We start from the raw sequence: 23,551 nt of genomic DNA, 5'->3' as shown, positions 1-23,551 counted from the left end.
AAGCCCTTTAACTCCACTGGTTGTATCACAGACCTTATATCTAGTTGTATGATTATTAGTGTTGCTTATATTCCATTTTTTGAATACACTGTTCTTTGTTTCCTAGTGTATGCTTATGAGTAAAATTTAGGCCTAAACAGAACTTCCCTAAGCAAAACGGTCTGCTTCAAAAAACCTGGTCATCGGTTGTGTGGGTCAGCCACTAAGATGTAGGGATGTTAAATGTTCAGATAAAGTTAATTTTCATCTTTATACGATGTTTGATCTCCTTACTTAAATAACCATTTTCAGAGACTTTCGAATTTCCATAGAACTAATATCCGTTGGTCGTATTTGAAATTTTAGAGTTCCGTTTTGAGATCATTGGCTATTTTTATCTGAATTAAGAATTAGAACAAGTTACCTTACGGAATTATAGAATACCAAATCTTATCAAACTACAAACGAGAATCCAGAAGCCATTGAGAATAAGGATGTAATGGCTTTTTATCTCGTGTTATTTTCTTTTTCAAATATTAAAACAGAATATTTTATAGGTATAACTGATCAAATGTTTTTAAACTTTCCTTCATATACTATATAGGCCTAGTAACCTTTTTCTCTTAGCTTCGTTTTTTTTTTTAAGCTATTAAGAAACGGAGTAAGTACTCTGTTTCGTACTAGCGTTTACAAAAAAAGAATTTGTCAATCGCCTAATAACTTTTAAAAACTATTAAAAGTTGGTAAATCAAAACATTTACTTTCACTTTTAAAAATCTATAAATTTTACTTAATTTTTATTCTCGATCTGTTTGGGTGGTACTGTATATCTTTAATCCAGTTTGAATTTTGGAAAACTGAATAACTAATGAACAAATTTACACATTCACAATTCAAGCACTTAATAACTTATCATAGTATATTCAGTTTATTTCATTCAGCACACGACCAGTATCCGTTTTTATGAAATCAAAAAACAGTAAAATGTTAACAATCTATTTATATACAAAGGCAAACTGAATAAGGGCATAAATTGAACCAATATTTACAATTATCATAATTCGGTACAGTCAAGCCGTAAGTATATTATTTACAACATGTCAGATTAACTTTTCTGGTAAAATCAAAAGCGATTTCTTTTTACAAGTGGGCAAAATGTGCCAATTAAATACCATTTAAACAAAATATAGACATACAGTAAATGGCATAACTAACCTATCTGAAATAAAATAATAGCAGAAATGTAGTACAATAAATTATACAGTAGAAGAAAATAGTACTGGTGTGTATTAACAAAACAATAGAGGCAACAAAATAGAAAAATATTCTAAATATACACAGAGGTACGCAAACACCAGTAACTTAACATATCTCAGCTCAGCATTTGAACAAAAAAACCCAATAAAAATAAATATTAATTTCATCATTTATAAAAAGTAGTTGTGGTCTGATCGCGAGAGCAAGTCGACTGAATATTTTACGAATGTGAGTTTATCTTTATTACAAAATCAGCTCAGTATTTCAGGAAAAAAAAAAAACACGATAATCACAAGTAATTACAAATTCAGGTATTGCACAGTGTTTTGTCAGTTCAAGTAGTAACAGTTAAGAACATAATGGTAGGCCTATTTTTAGGGTTAGGATAAGTCAATGAACCAACAACTACTTTGCTGATGAGGGCATAGGCCTATATCAAGAAATGTTATTACTGTATACTGTTTTCACTTTTGGTAAACTACTAGACTAACTCGAATATGAGTTAACGTTGATAAAGTATTTGATTAAATATTGGAAAATGAACCATAATCACATCAATCTTGGAGCATATGGTGTGTCATGGCATAACGAATCAACTACCAGACATTACCAAAGTCCACAGCTACTACTGTAGATGTTGCAGTAAGACACAACTCTATGTTAGATAGATTGATATGGCATCAAAGAGAGGTTGTAGCAATGATCTAAGCAGTTGAAAGGGCCATCTGGAAGGCACACCTTTTTATTATTAAGTACTCCATAGTATCTAGGGCATAGTCTTTTATGCCATCATCTAGGAGATACTCCCTCGTTCTCCAGTACCTTCTAGGTTCACCAATTGACAAGTGCTAGAGTTCATATGGTCACTCCTCTTTATCGACATGACTTCTGAATGTGAATCTATAGATACTAGCTGATAACATTCTGGTACCATTTTGGAGGACAGCTGTTTGATTCCATCCACAGTATTCCACTGTACCAGCTAATTAAATGTACAGTATTCCTTACTACCATCTACCACTGAGATGGTTATTTACTGCTTGACTAATCATTGATTTACAGAAAGTAATCAGGCCGAATGTCTACTGTAAACCTCTCTACAAGACACCATAGAACCAGAAACCCTCTTAAGACGTCAGCATGCCATTAAGCAGGTGCTACATCGGTGCATGTGTAACTGCACAGGTGGTTACATTGGCATGATTGTAAGCAGGTGCTACCTGTGCATGTGGTAGCTCCGTACATGTGAGTCAACACATCTACATGTTAGTAAGCAGGTGCTACATCATCAGCAAGGCAGTAAGCAGGTGCTACATATGTGTACAGTACTTGGTAGCTCCATACAGGTGGTCTAAACCATGCTAGTAAGCAGGTGCTAAATCTGTGCACGTGGTAGCTTCATACAGGTGGTCCAACTGCTCAATTATTACAGGTGCCAATTCTAGTCTCTGGATATAGCGTAGCCCTACTGCCTTTAAACTACAAAGCACCTTCAAAAACAGCATATGATTCTGGCACAGACCTCTTAAAAACTAGGTTAGGCTTATTAAATTATTGCCTAAGTTGACTGTGCCTAAGTCGTATAACTTCTAAGTCGATCTTACTTTACATGCCAAATTGTTGTTTTCCATTAATTAACAATCTGTAAGTCAAATTTTATCCAAGTCGAACAATATTTCAATGGCATTTTGGATTCGACTTAGGCAAGTTCAACTGTAATTCAGTTCCTTGCTTATATTGGCATTACTGCCTCTATACAGTGTATGTGGATCTTAAAAAGTCAACTTAAGTATTAGCATATAGCTTCCAGTCATCACCTTATCTAAGTGTACTTAAAAGTATTACCATCATTAGGGCAGAAAGTGTAATTATGATGCTGGTGGTTCACTTGGTAATGTTGCTGTGGATAGCAAAACATGCTAAGTTTAAATAAGATATGAATTATTTAGTTACATTGCAAAAGTGTACTATTGGCACTGTAACTACTTCTTTCAATAGGACAAATATGTTTTCATTTTGACAGTTGCATAATATTCGCTTTAACAACAGGATATCTTAACAGTGTCTATTTTTAAACCATCATTGTATATTTGAATATTGTTATCTATTAGGTCCATTCTTCAAAGATATGTTACTCATCCATTAATATTTAGCTCTAAACAATGCTTCTCCAGTTAATTAATATAACCAACAGATGCCTTAGAATCTTACATTAAGGGGTTGTTACAGTTTAATTATGAAACTGGGGACACATCATAAATAAAGAGATACTTTAATGTATTAATAATGAAAATAAATACTAAGTCTTAATATTAAGTCTTGTACTTAATGAATATGAAGAGATTAAATTTTGTTTAAATTTTGTGAATACAAATATCCTGTATGACAACAGATTATATAGTAAATTGTGCTCTTGAATACACCAGAAGCACAGATATATATTTTTATATTATTTTATAAAAGAATTCCATAAAATAATTAATTTTTCTTTCAGAATCTATTTTATTTCACAATTACTGAAAAACAGTAACAAACAAAATAGTGATAAGTAGAAAATGAACAGCATTCATATCAGAAAGGTTTTATCTTTGGCCGTGGAAATCAAAACTTTTGAAATACATTCATGCCTAAAACTTGCAGCTTAAAAATGCTACAGATAATGACATTATTTTCTAAATCCAAAATTATTTAAATAACTATTAGATAATCATCATTTTCTTCAAGCAATTCCTCCAATTATGCAAACAAACAATTACAGACAACAAACCTTAATAAGCACCCTGAAATGCATACAGACTTTTTCATACAATATACTTCAAAAAACCTACTTAAATTCTTATGCAACATCTCTTTAAATTTACCGCAGTCACTGGAGGAATACAGTAATCCATCTTTGTTTACACTGTAGTTTTTTTTAATGACCTTAATTTATTGTAAATATAAATTAACTGTCTACATGACAGCACTAAGGCCCCACAAAAAACGATTGGATTACCACCTTTAGAAAGTGAAGACGAACAACAAATTTTCTTAAAAAGAAAATGTTCACAAAAGCCAATCTGATGGTCAGTATCGGACAATAATTTGATGTATTAGCATAGCATGTACATTGCATTGGCTAATAAAGTATGCACCACTTTTGTCAAATCTTATTTAGTTCAGCTTTCAAAACAATAGAATACTTTTTCCCATGACAAAACTAAATGCTAGTATAGGCAATGGAAGCCAAAAAGACAGAACATATAAATTAAATAAATATATATAAACCCCATCCAAAAAAAACAAAAACAAAACAAAAACAAAAAACAAAAATTATATTGAGTTTTTGACAAAAGTGATGCATGCTTGTAATAATTTCATCACTTTAATGGGGCTTAATGCTGTTAATTTTATCAGCAAAATACATTACCTTCAGACTACATATCCATATAATTCATTTGTAATGTATTCATGTAATTATAATACTAGATATAAAATTCAAGATCGACTTATTTACTGGAGTATTTATCATAAATTGAAACATACAGAACCTTATTCAGTTATCTTGTATCCACATTATAACATTCTCGGAATGAGCATACTGTACTAACCTTATGTCAGAATAGATTCAGAAAATGGTAACTACTAGTTAACATGAATTATGATGTCGCTCTAGGCACCACTATGAGGTGCTCTTGTGTAACATATTTCACTATTTGCATATTTGTACAAACATTGGCATACAGTATTCCCCTGTTGGCCTGACCTTTTTTCAAACATGCAGTATGAATAATGTTGCAATATGAAGTTTCTGACATATGAACTTTGCTAGCATTTTACTTTTTGACATTTGAACCTCAATGACTTGTAGTCTTCCTGACATTTGACCGTACAAATACTACACTGACAATTGAACTTTCATATGAGTAAACCTTGTCAACTCTATCACTCTTCCTGATATGCAAAAACTCTTCTTAATAATGGCAACCCTTGGTTCTTCAGCAAGTGATGCTGAAATTGGTTCCTCTTTGCTGGTCAAGGTTCAACCACTTCTTCACATGATCAGTAGCAGACCGCCACAACTAAATCTCAAAGACTTGGACCAGTCCATGGTCGACCCTTCAACCGTTCCATTAGTCTCTGGAGAATAACACACTTTTGGTTAAAAATCAATTAAAATAAATCTTTATTAAAATGGGAAGACAGTATTTTAATTATCAGTGTATCATGATTAATATGAACAATTAAAATAAAGCTCAACAATACCCAGAAAAAACATACTTCTTTATGAATTACATACACAATGAGGAGTTTAGAAAGATATATTACAATTACAATTACTAGCAATACAACAACAGCAGCAGCAATAACAACAGCAGCAGCAGCAACAATAACAACAACCACCAAAATATAATGTAAACAAATTCACCCACATCTCAGGTCACATACGCTTTAATTCAACAATCAAAGAAAACACATTTATAACTATGTATTAATTTATGATATCATTTTATTAAATAAGTGCTGTACCTTCTTATAAAGTTGTGCTCTCAGTCTGTTGGTTTGGTTGGCCTGGGAACGTTTTTCGACCTCGATTTTTTTTTTTACTTCTGGTAGATTGCTGTATATTCTTAAGAACGAAACAAAAAAATAATGGTTGAAACATAGTATGAAATTCTGCACAGCCCATCAACAATGTAAGCTGGGTTATCTAAGAATGGTCAGCTTGCCGGTCAATAAAACAATGTAGGATCCAGCGATGTGACAACTATGAGCTCTCACTGGTTATAGCCATGTAGCAGACCGTAAAGCCGGGCACTCATACGACGGTCCATGTGAGCGCTGGACAGGGTAACGCCGTCTTCTAATTGTCGGTGGCGACTTTTAACTACTTGACCATGATTTTCCAGTAATATCTTGAGGGGCATGCGCCCCCGTGCAACACCCCCCCCCCTTGATATTCGCCACTGCTGGGCTCTATAAAACTAAGGACCCTCCGCACCAGGGTGAAGGGCTCAAAGAAGCCATAGCCAGGGCCTCAGTATTTATTTAGTATTTATTTAGTTTTTTTTAGTATTTATTTTATTTATTTTTATCACACCAATAACAGGAGTAATATTGTACAGTATTATAGAAATGTCTTCTATCAAAATAATATAAAAGATTAACATTGTTTCGAAGTATTTGGTAATAAATAATAAAACAAAATGATAAAGCTTACTTTTCTGTCTGTGCTTTCATTTCTTTCCTTGACATTGTTCTTCGTTTTGGCGAGTGAAGTTGCTCTGTTGAAAAAACAAAACACAAGCGACATAAGATGATGTAAAATCAGACATTTCAATAAAGGATATATTTAAACAAGTATAAAAAGAAAAAGTTGACTTCTTGCATTATATTTGCAGAACAATGACTTTCAACTTTGTAGTCTTGAGAAATGGTTTTCTTGTTTCATGTCACCAAAAAAAAAAAGGAGACAGGGAGCAAAATATTTGTTAATAATAACAAATTATATGATCCAAGAAGTCACCCTGTTTATTATTATGATCAAATTTTGTTCAAAGATATTTAAATCCCTTTAACCATCACCAAAAAATGGCAAAAATAATATAGCAAACAAAAAAATGTTTTGTTCAGTTAGTTAAGAATATACAAGTAAATCACAAGACAGTAACTTTGGTATACTCTTTCTTTAATATTTATTATAATACACTTAGTTGGAAAAGAAAAAACTTAGTATTACATTCTTTTATGTTGAAAAGTATTGATAAGGGAACCCACACAATTATTTGTTTTGACAAACACATCTAGAAACTATAAAGTGTAGGAGATTTCTCCACCTAGCCTTCTTATGCCAGCTATACAGTAGTCTTGAGAGGTGCTTTCCCACTTCAGGCCTAGACAAAGACATACTAATCTTTACATAATTGAGTTAAATTTTAATTTATTTCCTAAATATTTAAACATTTTACAACAATATAGTTTGTCTTTGTGATCCTTTGTCCATATTAAACTGCATTTTAAAATCACACCTAAATATAGAGCTATGGGTAATTTAATTGTTTGCTTGCAATTTTACACTTTGATCTTCATAATGTTGTATGCATAGCGTATTAAACATTAATTGTCAGAGAGTAAAGTTATTATAACAGAAAGCAAAATAAAGCTTTTAAGATTAGTAAATTACCTCTAAAAATGTTTATAAAAAGCATGAAATTGAATAATTTATACAAAAACCAAAATATAAAATAAACTACTCCCATATTATAAAAATACAAAATATAACATAAGGTACTATAGCATATATCCAAAAAAATAATATTTAGAACTGAAGAAAAACCAATACCCTCACACTCACTACAGGATCCATGTCCGTAATGGTTATGCACAAACACTTTTACACCGTTAAGCAATGAAAGGGTTGGAATGAATTTACTCTTTAAAAAATCCATCACCATAGACTACTTTCACCATTTATCTAATTTGATATATCTCTATAAAATCACCTGGGTTTCTTGACTGGGCAAGAATTAGATTTTGATTCCTTTTGGACATTTTCTTCTGGAATGGAACAATTAACTATCATTGTAGAAGACGATATTAATGAAATGCAGAAAACTCAATTATTGTATTAAATAAAAATAAAAATCATATATTATATTCTTATACAAGTCTCACTTATAATAGAACAACAGTCAATCTTTCAACTCATGAAAATATTCTTCCAATTGCACTCATAAACATTCGTTATTTGTATAACAACTCACCACTTAGTGGATGTGCATGAGGGTTTGCTTGTTTTGGTTTTTCTTCCTGGAATATTTTCAGCCGTTCTTTTTCATACTGTTCCTGTATATGCCGTTCTTCTGCAGCTAGTTTAACCTTTTTTACACGTTCCTTGGACTTGGAGATAAAGTTTAGCTTGTGCATTTCAAAGGCTTCCTGTAAATAGTTCATTAAACAATCTGGTTGATTATCTTTTATACTGTATATATTGTACCATCATAAGTTATCCGAAGAAAAAGACATTATCTCATCTCTTGGAAATGGCACAAAAAAAAAGTGGTGTAGTCAATTATAATGACTACTGCACTTTCACTTCCCGGAAATCAGTACAGTCTCCATTGAGCATAACACCAACAGGCCAGCTACCATTAGAGAGCAGCATAGCTCAGTCGGCTAATCTGGTGGTAGCCACTGTGTGTGCGCTGAACCATGGAGATCTCTAGGTCACCGGTTCAATTCCCATCACTGTCCCTGCTTGTGTTTCAGCTGGAGGGCTGAAATACAAGTTACAATAGAGCACCGTCTTTCGGATGAGATGTTTAAGCTGTTGGTCACATGTGTATTTATGGGCCATGTGCACATTAAAGAACGCAGCACACTCTTCGGAAAAGAGTAGGGAATTGTCTCCCGGTGTACTGTCCAATCACCACCAGAAGGACCCCACTGGAAATAAGTCTTCTTCTAGACTTGGTGATGATGGTGAAGATGATGATGATATTGATTATGAAGATGATGATGATGAAGAAGACCATGTTGACTATGATGAGTATTATCATTAATAATGCATTTAAAGTATTAATATGTGATAATTATATTGTGAAATGTTTTCAATGCTATTTTCCTTTACATCCGTACCTTGAGGCTAACCTTAGCCAATGGATCTGGAGCTTCAGATTTTCCAGGTACTTTCTCATCTGGTTCTTTCTTGGTTGGTTCCTGTACCCATGACATCTTGTTACTGAATGGCTGGAACCAGCCAACTGGCTTCTCAACTGGCTTTGGTGGTGAACTTGGTCTAGACAGAAACAACAAGTACTTTGTTTACTGGATCTCATTAATTACTTATTATAATGAGCATGAATATGTATGAGATACAATAACAATTTATGTTAGAGTTGTGGGCTAGTGTCTTTGTGCACTATAAGTCTCTTATACTCTTTTGTTTGTCATTAAGTTATGAAATTTTGTTTTCACTTTATAAACAATCCAAAAGACTGGTCTTTATAATTTCTTTTTTCTATGTGCTTAGTCATCTGGAAAATGCATTGATTGAATTACCATAACGAAATATAACTAGCGCCCTCAATACATTGTTTGGATTCATCATGCAATAATGTATCCTAAATTTAGGGAAAATCCCTTGCTGAATTTTATGTGGATAGAACCCTTTTAACTGGAAACCAACAATCTTAAACTTAAATATTAATTCACTCTCAGACTGCATATATGTTTGAGATACTCAATAATCTACAGTGCACCTATTCATCTGTGATTAACTTGTACTGTGAATTATTATTACATCATTTTAACATAATTTTTAAAACATGAAAAAGAATTCTAGTAAATATTATGTTGACATATAAACCTGTTGAAAGTGATTTGATAGTATTTAATAAAAAAAATCTGATATATTTTATGAGTCTTATTCTATATTATATCTTTCCTCACCAGCTTTGGAGAGTCACTTAAATACAGTTACTTGTTAGACTTGTAATTTTCCAGAAATATTATACCACAACAGCCTATTACTGAGAAGGTAAATACAGTTGATAATTATCTGAATGGAAATTTACATATATTGTAGCTGAACTTTGGGCACAGAATTCTATTGGTGTCCCGCCAAGTGATTCATAACCAACCCATAATGCATCTGATTGGTGAGGATAATTTATGTTAACTGATAGCATCAAAGCCACGGTAAACTCATCCCAGATGTCCATGCAGGAAATTAACAGCGACGTGTAGGAATAAAGACTTATTGCTTAAGAAGACAGACGTATGAGAGACAAAGTAGGCTAGGCCGCAATGGAGACTTGGAGAGTTCAGAAGCTAAATAGACCTAGTAGCTGTATTCGAATATGCTGCCAGTGGATAAATTTCCACAATAACAAAAGATAGGATCATCAAAAACGTTCTCCTATTCCAACTATCAGAAAAACCAGAAAAAACATCCACTATAAACATTTCCAGGACAATAAAACAAACAATTGGCATTATGAAATAAAAATAAACAATATTAATAATAATATTAATAACAACAAAAAAAACAACAATATATATAAAGGTGTATTAATATCCCAAGATATTGACTCATCATATTATAAAATTTCTTTTTCTCTGAAAGGTCATTGGCCATCATTAACCTTTACCTTAAAACTAAGCACACAAGAAAATATATAAGTCACATACTTAGTCAGCTTCAAACTTTATCAACACAATCTTCTGAATGTCTAGCAATCTAATACATATATTAGTTAGATAAGGTCGCAAGATACTATAAAGGGCAAATCAATTTTTCCCCTTATTGTCTAGCCAATATTTAACAACTTGTGTGTTGGCTTTGTAGTAGGATAGTTGTTAACTGCATGTTTTCTTTGGAAAAACACAGTACTTGGCTGAGCAGAACTGTTATTAGTATATTGATTTTTTACAGGTGTGGGGGAAAAATTATTATTGCATCAATTTTCAGGCACACACGCTTTACATTACATTGTTTACATGACTATTTTTAGATAATAATGCTGTTCTATAATAATATATATATAAAATATTTTATAACAGATGTGGGAACACAAAATCGGTCAGAGGGCTGACATGAATTATATTTAACACCAAGGGCCATACACGTAGATATGTACACTTGACATTTTCAGTGTACTTGTAAAAATAGGCTCCCAGCATACTGTATGTCATAGGCTTCTTTTGGGAACCTGTTCATTTTTTATCTTTAGCTTATGACTCATCGCATCATTCCTCCAACCAGATTTACTCTTAGAACTTACTAGTGAGGTGATAGCTAATGTCTATGCCCTCCACCCCCACCCCCAATCGATCGGGCTGCAGGCACAAAAACCATCATGAACTGCTTTTATATCAATTTTATCCTCAACTTTAATATTACTTTTATAGATGATTGGTATCAGGCCGTAACAAGGTGTTTACTATCAGAAGAAAGTAGGCAGGACGCACATAGGTTCTTTAATTTATTTCTTCAAAAAAATTCTCTTGGGCCACATGTGGTGATTTAGCTGCCCAATCCATATTCTAGGGTTCAGTTCAGAAAATTCTTTACGACTGCCCTTCCCCCACCTCTCTAAGCCATATAATGAACCTTAGTATAGCATCAACATTGTTTAGAACATTTGCTGTTGGTTATACAGTACTGTTGGCAAAATAATTAAAACTCCCCAACAGGCAATTGATGACCCCACTCTTTCAAATTGACCAACTGTTTGGGCTTTGTATTGTATATACTGTATTATATTGAGTAAAGTATTTACTCTTGATAGCATTTGTAGAAACAAAACAAATTTAAAGGGTACTTACTTTGGTTTTTCTTTCTTCCTGCTATCATCTGGCGATTCAGGTGTATAAATTTTTGACTTCTTTACTTTTTCACCTGTTTTTGATGTTCTAGTTTTTGGTTTTGCCCCAGGTTCTCTATCTTTTCCTCTAGGTTCTCTTTGGTTTTCTTTGTCTTTTGATTTGTCTTTCCTTCTTCTTGCAGCATCTTGTATACTTGCATCGGTTTGAAGACCAAGATCAACCGTGAATGACGTACCTTTCATAGGCCTTTTTGCGGGAATTGATCCAGAGGAATCCAGATTCTTATCTCTGGCACGTGGGGCAGGGCGGGAAGGTTTATGAAACATATGATCATCAGTATCAGAAACTCTATCGTAGCCTGGACTTTCGTCGCGCTTTCTAAGATCCTGTGCTTTACCTCGGGAAGTTCTGTCATGTAACGATTGTGATCTACGTGGTTTCGAAGTCGGTTGACAAGAGCATGCCGCTTGAGCATCAGAAGTGACATCACTGGTCAGACCATCGGTACTGTCATCACCACCTAATTTCTGTCGGTAGGCCCTAGAACGGTACATTGGCTCCGATTCCACGCTGCTGCTCCTCTCAGGCATCCTGTGAAACCTGTCTAGGTGAGTGCGTAAAGCTCGCCTCCCTACATGCTCATGACCCTCGGAAACGCGGTGTAACTCTGAGGCATAAAGAGATGAATCTGTTGACATAATGTTAGAGACTTCGGATTCTGAGGAACTTGTTGGACCTATAACTGCAAGAGGCACTTTCTTTCCGGTTGTCCTACGCTTGTGATGTTCCTTTTGAATCTCAATCCTCTGCTGCAACTTCGTCAATTTTGAACTGAGTTTTTCTACACCCTTCGGTCCAAGCATCCGATACAGTTTTTCCGAGTCCACACTTAAATCAGAAAGCGTTGTTTCTTTTAGGATATCATCATATTTGTTGTCGCTTGGAGAGCTGGGTGCTTTGAAACTGTCATTGCTTGGTTGGTCAACTTTTTTATGTCCCGGTTTTGTTTCGTCACTTGATGAGCTGTTTGTTTCATCATTCTCCTCTTCTTCAACTCTGAAAATGACAGCAAGTTAGGTTAAAATGAAAATTTATATCAAAAAATTGTTCTTATTAATTATACAATTTATAACTACAGTGGAACTATCTATAACTTTTTACTATATCTTATATGTCAAAAGGCTTTGAAATATCTTGTCAATGAATGTTATTTTTTAAATAATTGTTCATTATTATCATAAATATTATCTTTAAAATTTAAATATAATAAATGAATGTCTACAAAATTCAAGATATGTGTTCATTAGAATCAATAATAATTTATTTAATATTATTATTAATATATGAGAATAATTTGGTATAAATACAAAATATATGCTTTAAAAATTGTGTTAAAAGAATACTATTCAAAGTATTAAAATACTTGTATGATGGTGAAAGAAGTTTGACTTTTAGCAATACATGTACAAAGAAAATAATAAACATTTAAATGTACAATGAGAAAACTTCACAGATATAGAAAACAAAATTTCATTTTATGTTACAAATATTATACAAACTAAATATTTAAAAATAATTTATATCAATATCTTTGTTTAAGAGTATGATTTTGTTTGTCTTAGAGTTTAGTAATTGATATATTTGACTGAAAACTATAACAAATTAATATTCAAATAACAATATCAGACAAAAGACGTTTACCATTTAATAAACAAAGTTTAACATTTTTAACCACGGAAATCTGTTGACAAAATTTATGCCACTAACATTTTATGCTGCAAATCTTCTGCAATGTTTCTATCCGCCTCATCAGGTGATTGCTGTTTCGGAGTGAACTTTGTGTCCTTGCGCCACTTTTTTCTCCTCCGTGGAATGCTTCCCGTCGAACTAATACTGGATGCATCATCAGATATTTCACCTATGATAGAGGACCCTGTAAAATTTTATTGACAATTGATGTAAACACTTTCACAATGAAACGATGAAATTTCCTCAAACCAGTAAACAACTTGTATGCTTATTTTACACAGCATTATGGAACTCATCAGCAGTTCCTCATAACAAAACAAATCTTTCTTCCTTCAAATATAAATTTATATATCACAGTGTTCTCCTGAAGCCGTTTAGCCTTCAATTTTACCAGTAAAAATAACGAGCCAGCTGGTAAACACTGTGTGTTGGTAGAAGAAAAAACTCACAGTAGGCATTGGTAGCCTAGGCTAGCCTTCTTTCAATTAATTAACATTATCCCAGTCTAGGCATGACTATTATATATGCTGCTGTTTTTTCAAGTCACTGAATCCCACTGGAAAGTGATAACGTCACAAGCTGCGAGCTCAGCCCACTTTACATATACTGTACAAATTTACTAGCCATTTGTTTTCACTAATTGCTAACACTTTTGATCACATTTTGGAATTAGCATTATATAAATTAGTTTTTTAATTTTTTATATTTATAACACAAAAAATGTTAACGTAGTAGTGCATCTCCTTGGATGACAGTGATTTTTGCCCTCTTGTTACCTCTTGGTCTGTGAATGCATTATTGGATTTATATTTATTAGCTTACCTTTTTGCAAATGTTTGTACTATATTTCACATATGGTTTTTAAAATTTGTCAGAAGAAATGAAAACAAAAATATATTATTAAAGATATCAATAATATAATTATTGTTGATATTATTACTATTAATTTAATCATAATAGTAATAGTTCATGACAAAAATAAAATTATTAATTATTGTTTGTGTGGAACTGCATGTGGTTTGGTAGTTAGAAGCTTGCCTTCCTATTACAGAGTCCTGGTTCAAATCCTCTGCCTCAGAATTTTTTCTTGTGTCTTATTAAAACAACCACTCCCAAAACTTCTATTGAGCATCGCTTGCCTCTGTAAGTGACCAGTCATATGAATGGATGAAAAATTTTAAATAACATCATTATTATTATTATTACCTGGAGTTGAAGTTGATGTCCTTGTAGAGTAGTATTGCACTGGGTTCTGTATTAAATTAGCCAATCGGTTTATTTGATGTTGATCAAGCTCCTTCTGGTCCTTAACCTTCGACCTCTGATAATCATCCCATGCCTGGGCATACTCATGATTGTCTGACGAGTTCTCTTGCTGCAATTCAAATATTAATATCACTTTAGCTACCTACAAGCTAATAGAATATTACAGTGTGATAATAGCTAATGAGTAATTTTGGAAATTACAGAAAGCATTGTATAAAAACATGCTCATAATAACAACAATAAAAATGTTAAAAATAACAACAGAAATAAGAAATAAAAACAGGCAGCATCAGCAATAATAATATTATAATATAACATAATAGCAAAAACCTACAATGAAGGTGGTATTTAACTATATATTTGTATACTGAATTTTTGAAACTTGAAAATTCTCTTAAGAATTTGAAGCTAAATTAAACAACGTACATCCATACAACTTCAAATAAAAAGCTAAAAATAGCAATTGGCCATTTAGGAAGCAATGACAAGAAATATAATCTATATTTTAATAGTCCTATGAATGATTATATTATTGAATTTAGGATATTATTTCTATCTATTTTTGATCTGGTCTAAATTTATCCATAATACAGAAGGTCACCATGATATTTGGCAAAGGCAAGCCAAACCAGTCACTCGTCGCAAATCGTGTTTCAGAGAAAATGGCCAAAATATGCTGGAATGTCAAATTATAAAAATCTATTTTATTATACTAAACTAACCTTTACATATCTACACATCATTCTATGCTGTTATTTTCCCCATTTTTAACGTTAAAACAACACTTTTTAAGGATTTAATGATCGTTTCTGCATGAAAAATGCCTGAAATCATAAACTTTGAAGGCTGATTTCTCATATTGTTCTTTAAACAACTCTATGTTTAAACGCTTGTAACTTCATAAGGAAATGTCTGATTTGAATGATTTTTTTACCATCTACTCTCTAACACTGTATTAATAACTCAAAATCGATTTTTGCGACGAGTGACTGGTTTGGCTTGTCTTTGCCACATATGCAGTTTTCCCCCAGAAACAGTGATTGTATTAACCATCCCCAGTATGAATAGTACTGCAAACATAAAGTGCTGAAGTAAAACCTAGTTAAGAAATCTATATTACAGCTTACCTGTATTACCTGTTGCAACACCTGTCTGGAGTAGCTACCGGGTAACGTGGGGCCATTACCCGACACACCAACTTTACGAGAGAAGGGAGGTGATTGGTACACTGGTCTTGCTTCATGAGGTCTCCCACTTCTGGAACGTTCCAAGTTACTTCGTATTCTATCCATTTCCGCCTCCATGGCATCAGACTCTGGATCCTGGGGACCATGCCTCATGGGATCCATAACATCAGGACCATTAAAGTCTACAAAAAAGGTGCTGGGTTTATGTGGTGATTCCTCTCTGCGACTTTTCCTACCACCAGACACCTCTCTAAATTGATGCCCTTGCTGCTGTCCAGGAGACTTAATCTGTGTTTTTTTACCGGATCGTTCACTCTCTTCTTCAGATTTATCTTCACCCTCAGAGCTGGATTTGGAGAGAGACAACTCCTTCCATGTTGTTACGCCACCAACCTTTTTCAGTCTTTGTCCTGGTGGTGAATGTTCCTCCTTGTCTGTGTCTTTTGGAACATCCCAAGCTAGTGGCTTTGCACGACGTTCTAAGCTTTTACTATCAGGTGTAGGTAATCTATGAGTATGAGATCCTGGCGAAACAACATGGCTGCTAGAGTAAATCCCGGTTGGTGGATACTTTTCATGTGCTTCCTGTCTTTCCCCAAGGACGTGACGTGGAAAATGAGGTGGTTGGGCATCATCAGAACCTATAATTTTAATAAACCAAAAACATCTTTCATTTCCATGTGGAGGCTGATTAAAGTTAATGTTATTCTGAAATATGTCACAATCATGAAAAACAGTGTGTTAAGCTCTGTCCAAATTATAAACAATTTTCTTTGACAAAAAACTTTTGTATGCCCATATATACTCATGATGTGCCTATACTGTATATATGGTCATGTGATGTCATCATGACCATATTTAGGCATGTTTGATGATAAACAATGCCTTACTCTTACAAACACTGGAAGCTGTTTCATATTCATACATTTATAATTTATCTTTATTTGCTTTACTATAGAGCACTACTTTTGTACATGGATTCTTTATCAGTTTCTTTGATCTATATTCTATCACTGTGTTAGTTCAGATGAAAGAGTACTATAAATCTAGAATTCAAATAAATGCATATGCCCTGACATATTAAAATGTTTGTGAACATCAAAGATATGGATCCAACATTGTAAAGAGAGGAAACATGTACTCAGGCTTGTTCTTATATATGTGAGTAAACCTTGAATTATGGTATAGTAAAGATGATTAATGTTTTTCTCACAAAATCTTAACAACCAGATGATAATGGGGCTTTTCATATCAAATTTTATGAAAATATTCTTAAAAACTATGCTTCGTACTTGTACAGACAATTTTAGAATAATGCTTAATAAAAAACATCATACTGCAAACCCTCAAATTTTGAATTGAAACACTAGAATTGTTATAAACTAACCCCTCTTTGGCAAAGATGCTACAGATTCTTCCAAATTCACTAAAACTTTTAACAATGGATTTCCTGAAATCCTAAAATTGGCTTCCTGACAGGATATTCTAGAAATTGACAATAACAGTAGTCTGACAAGTGTTACAAAAAAAGGGTCATATTTTTCAACAGGAAATACTTTTCTAAACATGACATTGCCAGGATTTTGCCACCAACAGATGGAGAGGAACATAATAATAATTATATATAATATTAATAATGATAATAATAATAATAATGATGAAAACTAGTAAAGCGTCGGTACCATTTTAAGGGAAAACGCTCATGGCGCCCCTTCACAGGAAGACAAAATATTAAAGATAAAAGAAATGATGATACTTTAAGAACCGGAAAAAAAACAATTATTTCTAATCATTAAGTAATTGGTTTGTAACACTCAAAATAATTTCTGTTTAGTAGACTCAATTCATTCCCTATCTGATAATTTCATTTTTTAGATGGGTGATCCGATTTTGGATATACCAGTATGATTGTTCTTTTTTGGCTAGGAGTGAATTCTTTCAAATTGAGTTGAATCCTATCTAGATTGAAATATTTTAGTTCACTATGATTATTTACATTTTCATATAATTCTATGTTGCACAAACTTGTTGCAAGAACAATCAGAGAATCTTATTGGAGTCATAATCTTAAAATTAGTATGAATAATCTTAATTGAAATTCAGTTCAGTAATTTGGTGTGCTTTAAATTGAATTTCTTCATATTGGCTTATGCCAGGCATTCTACTGCCCTCTATAAAGTTTCTAGGTTCAAATTGTAGATATTTTATTAGATTCACATATTTCCATCTTTTAATAGGCAGGTGTCTTGTTGTTGGATGTTGTATCAGAAAGTTTATAAATAAACACATGATGTCAGTGCTAACTCGACTTACCTGGATGTGTGCTCTCCAAGGTTGTTTCAGTGTGTGCTGGTGATGACACACCCACACCTTCACTACCATAAGGATATGTGTACATGACCTCTGCACTGCCAGGTGGCTTATATGGATGTAGATGCTCATATACTGGAGTTCCATACGCTGCAGGTCTCTCGGACATCCTCGCTGGATAATTTGCCATGGATGGAGATGTTTGCCTAATCAACTCATTGGGATCGATTCCCGACACAGTATGGTAACGCGGATTTGCTCTACGGGAAAGACCATGTGCTTTAGGAACAGAATGGAAAGCACTTGGTCCATAGTTACCAGCAGATACAGGGCGTTGTGGAAGACTAAATGAGTGTGCATGCCTACTAGGAACTTCATGAACTGACCCTGGCCTTGAAGAGTTCTGATAATGATAAGGGTCATTCCAGTCATTCTCTCGTTGACAATACTGTTTACTCATTTCCATGGCGGCAATTGTTTGAAACTGCCGCCCTCTAGGTCTTGCTAATCTTGCTTGTGGACCTTGCAAATGATAATCAAAATAAGGGTCTGAATCACGAGTGTACGGTTTCTTAGGCGATTGTTGAGGTGATAATGCAAAGAATCGATCTGGAGAGCTAGCCATTGATGATGATGTTCTAGAAGGAGATCTTGAATTTGATAGTGGAGAGGTCCTATCTGGTAGCATTCCATAAGCAAGCCTGTCAGACTGTGCTGCTTTTTCAGCTTGATCTAACCATGCCTCTCTCCTCTGCCAATCATCCATTATACGCAACGGAGGCACTTGAGGGCTCGAGCGGTGTTGTAGTGGAGTATGCCTATCATATTCTGTTGGCATGCCTCTAATATCAATGCTGTGATCAAACCGGTTCTGAGCAGCTCTTTGCATTTGGTTTGTAATCAGATTTCTTGTATGACTAATGGCAGCAATATTTCTCAAATTTGGATGACTACCTGAAGAAGCCCCTTGAGAATACTGCTGGTATCCAGCTAGTTGATGTTGGGCTAGATGTGGATCTGACCCATAATGCTGAGGACTACCAGATAATTGATCTGACAGTGAATATTCTGATAGGTTTTGTGCTGAATAATACTGTTCTAATTCTGCGCTTTGCCGTCCTTCTTCTAGAAGGGCCGCTTTGATGATTCTCTCAACTCTTTCTTGTGGGGCATCAGTTCCAAGGATCATTCGAACACGATTTACTAATCCTTCCAGGTCTTCTTGACTGCCTATTGATGCCTGCCTGTTCCTAGACATAATTGGACCTGCATTTGGATGGGGTGACATTCTTGGACTAACAGAAATTGATGAGACCCTAGAGGGTGCTCTACCACCTTCCAGCATGGAACTCATGCCATCAGGACCACCTTGTTCAAATGATGGATAAGAGCCAACATTCTGACTAATATCTGGTCCAAACTGTAAAGAAGAATGTCCCTCATTTGGCATACTCACATTAGACATTTTCATGTCAGGATACTGCATCTGAGCATGTGTATAACCAAGGTGTTGAGCGCCTGTAAGATCATCAGTAGACATACTTCTCCCATGTTCTGACAGCAGGTTTTGGTGATTGGCTGATTGAGGACTGAGTGATCTTGCAAGTGAAAAACCTTCAGCCTCACTCTGACTGTCTATCCTTGCCCTTCTGGTACTCTCTTGAGGCATTTTCCTAGTGTCTCCATCTAGATATGCAGTTGTTGCTAAAAGTTTCTGGACCCTACTTGCTAGTGAGTCACTACTTCTGACACTCACGCTACTTGTACTTCTTTGTACCTGGGAGGATTTCCTAGCTTGCCACTCAGCAGTCAGAGATAAGGTGTCTGATTTTGCTTCCTGGCTTGTTTGTGTCAACCCCATTGATGGAGTTTGCGAACTCATAGTGGAACTAATTGGCACATGTGGTGCTACAGCATCAGAAGGTCCAGCAAAACTATCCCAGATCAATGATGAACTACTTCCACGGCCACCAGCGGATGAGGAAAGCAGTCTTGACCTGTCAATTGCTGAGAACCCAGATCTATCTGACCTACTATGGCTTTGTCTGAGTCTAGAAGTCGCACTACCAGAGGGTTCACTGGCTACACTACCAACAGGTGAACCCTGTTGAGAAAAACGAGGGTCAAAAGAAACCTCGGATCCTTTGGTCATGACACGATCAATAATAGCACGCACAGAGCTGGAAGTACTTGTATCTGACTGAGGGGATAGAGGTCTATGTCCTTCTGTTTGCCTTTGAAGGAAATTCTGAGCATTATCACTAAGAGCATCATGATAGGAGCTTGAGGCTGACCCTGGATATGACTTTTCTTGCTTTTGATTAGGAGCGTTCTCCTGGAGATATTGTATTCGCATTGCTCTTTCTTTCTGATCCTCTTCTATACTATCAGGTGTGCCTGCTTTACTTGAATTTTCACTATCATCCTTTCTGGACAATCCTTTACGACTTGAATCTTCAGCAAGAAGTTCTGCTACTTTTCTTGCCAGGGAATCCCTTTGAGTATACATATCAAGACTCAAATTTTCCCTGGAGAGTACTTGCTGTCTAGAATCGGTCGCATTTAATTGGCCAGCAGTGTTTGAGCTACATTCCAAATCAGATTCCTTTTGGATGGCAGATTTGGTAAGATTTTCACTTTGAAGGTCTGATGGATATTGAATATAAGAAGAAACAGGTTTTAAATCTGGAGTTTTTGTCTTGGAGTCACTTTCTGACTCTGGTGCAGATTGACTTGAATCAGTACCAAATTTTATTGAAGAAGTTACAGAAGATGCTTTGGAACTAAACTGAATATTTTGTTCTGAGACTTTTTCAATTTCAGGTTTCAACGTATTAAGGTTTAATGGCAGTTGTATATTGGACCCTCTGGTTGATTCCTGGGAACCATGTTCCTTGGCAGGCCCTATTGAATCTTCACTCATCTGATTTGATGAATTTTGTGATGCAAATTCTGATGTACTTAAGCTATGACTTGCTGATGTACTTGCATTCTCTTCACTACTCAGAGAATTATTCTTCGAACTAGAAGTCAAATTAGATTCACTTTTGTTGCTTTGAGATAAGCCATTGCTCTTTCCTAAAGAGACAACACTTTTAGATTTAGGTTTTTTTGATCCTCGCTTTGGTGACACAGTGCAAGAATGTTTAGAATCAACTGATGTGCTTCTGAAAGATGGCTTCGAAGTTGAAGCTTTTGCAATTTGCTTTGGAGACTGAGAACGTTCTCTGAAACATGTGGAATGCTTTGTAACATATTTTGGTGATTGTGACCTAGCGGTCACTTTTTTACTTTCGGTTGATGAAGCACTTGAATTAGACAAATCTAAAGCTCTTGCAACTTGCTTTGGTGATTGGGATCGAACTTTAGACTTCCTTCCTTCACTTGCTAAACTAGAGTTCGAGGATTCTAGAGAACTCCTTGGGCTCTTTGTAGTTTTTTTCACAGATTTAATTTTTTCTGAATCCTGTTTAGCTTTCATTTTCTTTGTTTGCTTATGTGACAACTGTACATAAGGTGTTGACGTTGTAATAGGTTTTTTATCAATTAAGGCCACAGAGTTAGTGAGTATGCTCACATCATATTTCTCCGAAGGGTATGATATTGTCTCATTTTCTAGATCTGCAGATGCCTCATGTGCAGTAGGTTTACTTTGAAAAGACTTGTGGGTGTCTTTGGCATCAACTTCTGATTGAGGTAAAAAATGTGATGCAAATTCGTTTTTTGAATCCGTATTAGTATCTTTAAGAAACTTTACTTGTCCATCAGATTTTTCAATTGATATTCCACTTAAACTCTCCACATGAGAGCTCTTGTTATGATCAGGAATTGATGGCCTCTCTGATTTCGAAATTTTTTCTAATTTTGAATTTAACACAGAGGAGGATTTGTCACTAGATGCAGTATATCCATTCAATAGCTTCCTTTTATTGTCTTTGTTTTTAGATGAAACAGATTTTGATTTTCCTTTTGGTATCCTTCTAGGGCTGCTATTGGTACTGCTTGCAGTTGAATCGTTCCCTTGACTTGTTAATGAAGAGAAGCTACTGTCCAGTGGCAGATTTGATATTGAAGCAGTCAAATTTCCACTGACAAAATCCTGCGAAATATTTGCTATGGCTTTTTGTAATGCACTGGGATTCTGCAGATCAGTGCCAACCTCTTTGATAGCTTGGTGACTGCTACTTAGATATTCATCCTCTGATGTTGGCAGTGGGATATCAATTTCACTGCTGCTTACAAAATCGTCATCATCTACAAATGGATATTGCTCTACTCTTGTTTTTTGTGCATCCAGTTCCACAGCTGAAAAGAATTCATGAGCATCTGTCTTCTGTACTGAGTCACTACTATCTGATAACTCCAAAGAAGTATCTTTCAAATTGTCATTTCTTTCTACATGATTGTCATTGTCGTCTCTGTACTGTGTCCTGCCCATGACACCATTGACAAAGTTTGGTGAGGGCGTGAATACTCCACCATCGGATGTAATGGCATCTTGTTCTAGTGTGGAGAAATCTGAAACTTGTGATCCGTGACAACTGGATGATGTTCTGGCTTCCTTTGTCGGATGCTGCGGTGAAGAGCTGGTGGTTTTGCGCTTACTAGCTGATGGTGATGAGAGCTCAACCTGTTGAGGTATCAATTCATACCAATCATCTCTCTGAAAAGAGAAAATAAAAATAAATATTTAATTAACAGTACATAATCATATTTGTGCATTCACAATTAGTTCAAAAAGAAAATGTGTGACCATATATAGATAAGTGCTAAAATAGGGTCAAATATGATGTCATCATGACCTTATTTAGGCATGTCACATGTGTTTTGTCAAATAAAATTTGATAGTCTGGACAGGGCTTAACAGAAACATATCCATATGTATACACAGCATCAAAATATCTGTCTACAAGTCAAAACCTTATCAGATTTCTTTTGCAATGTATGACAAAATACTGTATTAACACCAGTGCACATGGCTGTCTCAGTATGACAGACGACAACATCAAACTATCCAACTGCATTGTCCACAATTATATTGACGTGCAGGAAACACTGACAAACTAAAGTACTGTACAACTCATGCTGTACATTTTTAACCATGTCAGTTGCAAATAGTCTTTGGAGAATTACAAAACACAAACATTGCTCTTCAACAAGGGAAGCCAGTGGTGTAGACATCATGAAGTCACAGAGCTTTTAGTTACTAAAATGGGCATCACAGGACGATTAGTCAACTTCAACAAGGTGCAAAATCGATGCTATCACTAATAGTCCTAGCTTGCTTTTTACTAGTTTCTATTAGTTTGCATGTAAGCCACAGGAAAATATAATCTTATCGGTATCTGTTACCATGCAAATTACAACAAAGTTTTTAAATTTATTTTTATTTTATTTGCTAATCCACGGATAGCAGTCTGTATACCTGTACTAATGTTTTTTTTTCTTTCTTTCTTTTTTTGTTTTTGTTTATAAACTCAATAAAATTGAAAGGC

At 34.6% G+C, this 23,551-nt stretch overlaps 1 protein-coding gene across 1 annotated transcript in view; it reads right to left on the bottom strand.

Moving 5' to 3' along the window:
- Positions 1–880: 880 nt before the first annotated feature.
- LOC117123658 overlaps positions 881–23,551 on the bottom strand; it is a 33,222-nt gene continuing 10,551 nt past the window's right edge. The window contains exons 2-11 of the mRNA XM_033269657.1: positions 18,060–22,719; positions 15,687–16,387; positions 14,500–14,668; positions 13,312–13,477; positions 11,545–12,600; positions 8,854–9,013; positions 7,980–8,154; positions 6,437–6,500; positions 5,746–5,845; positions 881–5,355 (exon numbers count right to left, since the gene is read on the bottom strand). Of these exons, the coding sequence (XP_033125548.1) occupies positions 5,305–5,355; positions 5,746–5,845; positions 6,437–6,500; positions 7,980–8,154; positions 8,854–9,013; positions 11,545–12,600; positions 13,312–13,477; positions 14,500–14,668; positions 15,687–16,387; positions 18,060–22,719 (7,302 nt within the window). The 3' untranslated portion in view covers positions 881–5,304. The remainder of the gene's footprint in view (positions 5,356–5,745; positions 5,846–6,436; positions 6,501–7,979; positions 8,155–8,853; positions 9,014–11,544; positions 12,601–13,311; positions 13,478–14,499; positions 14,669–15,686; positions 16,388–18,059; positions 22,720–23,551) is intronic.

This window comes from Anneissia japonica, unplaced genomic scaffold (assembly GCF_011630105.1).
Source record: "Anneissia japonica isolate Jap-2015-1 unplaced genomic scaffold, ASM1163010v1 scaffold287714_len2871179_cov188, whole genome shotgun sequence".
Classification (NCBI taxonomy): domain Eukaryota; kingdom Metazoa; phylum Echinodermata; class Crinoidea; order Comatulida; family Comatulidae; genus Anneissia; species Anneissia japonica.
Note: the sequence above shows the minus strand (reverse complement) of the source record. Positions and strands in the feature narration are given on the sequence as shown.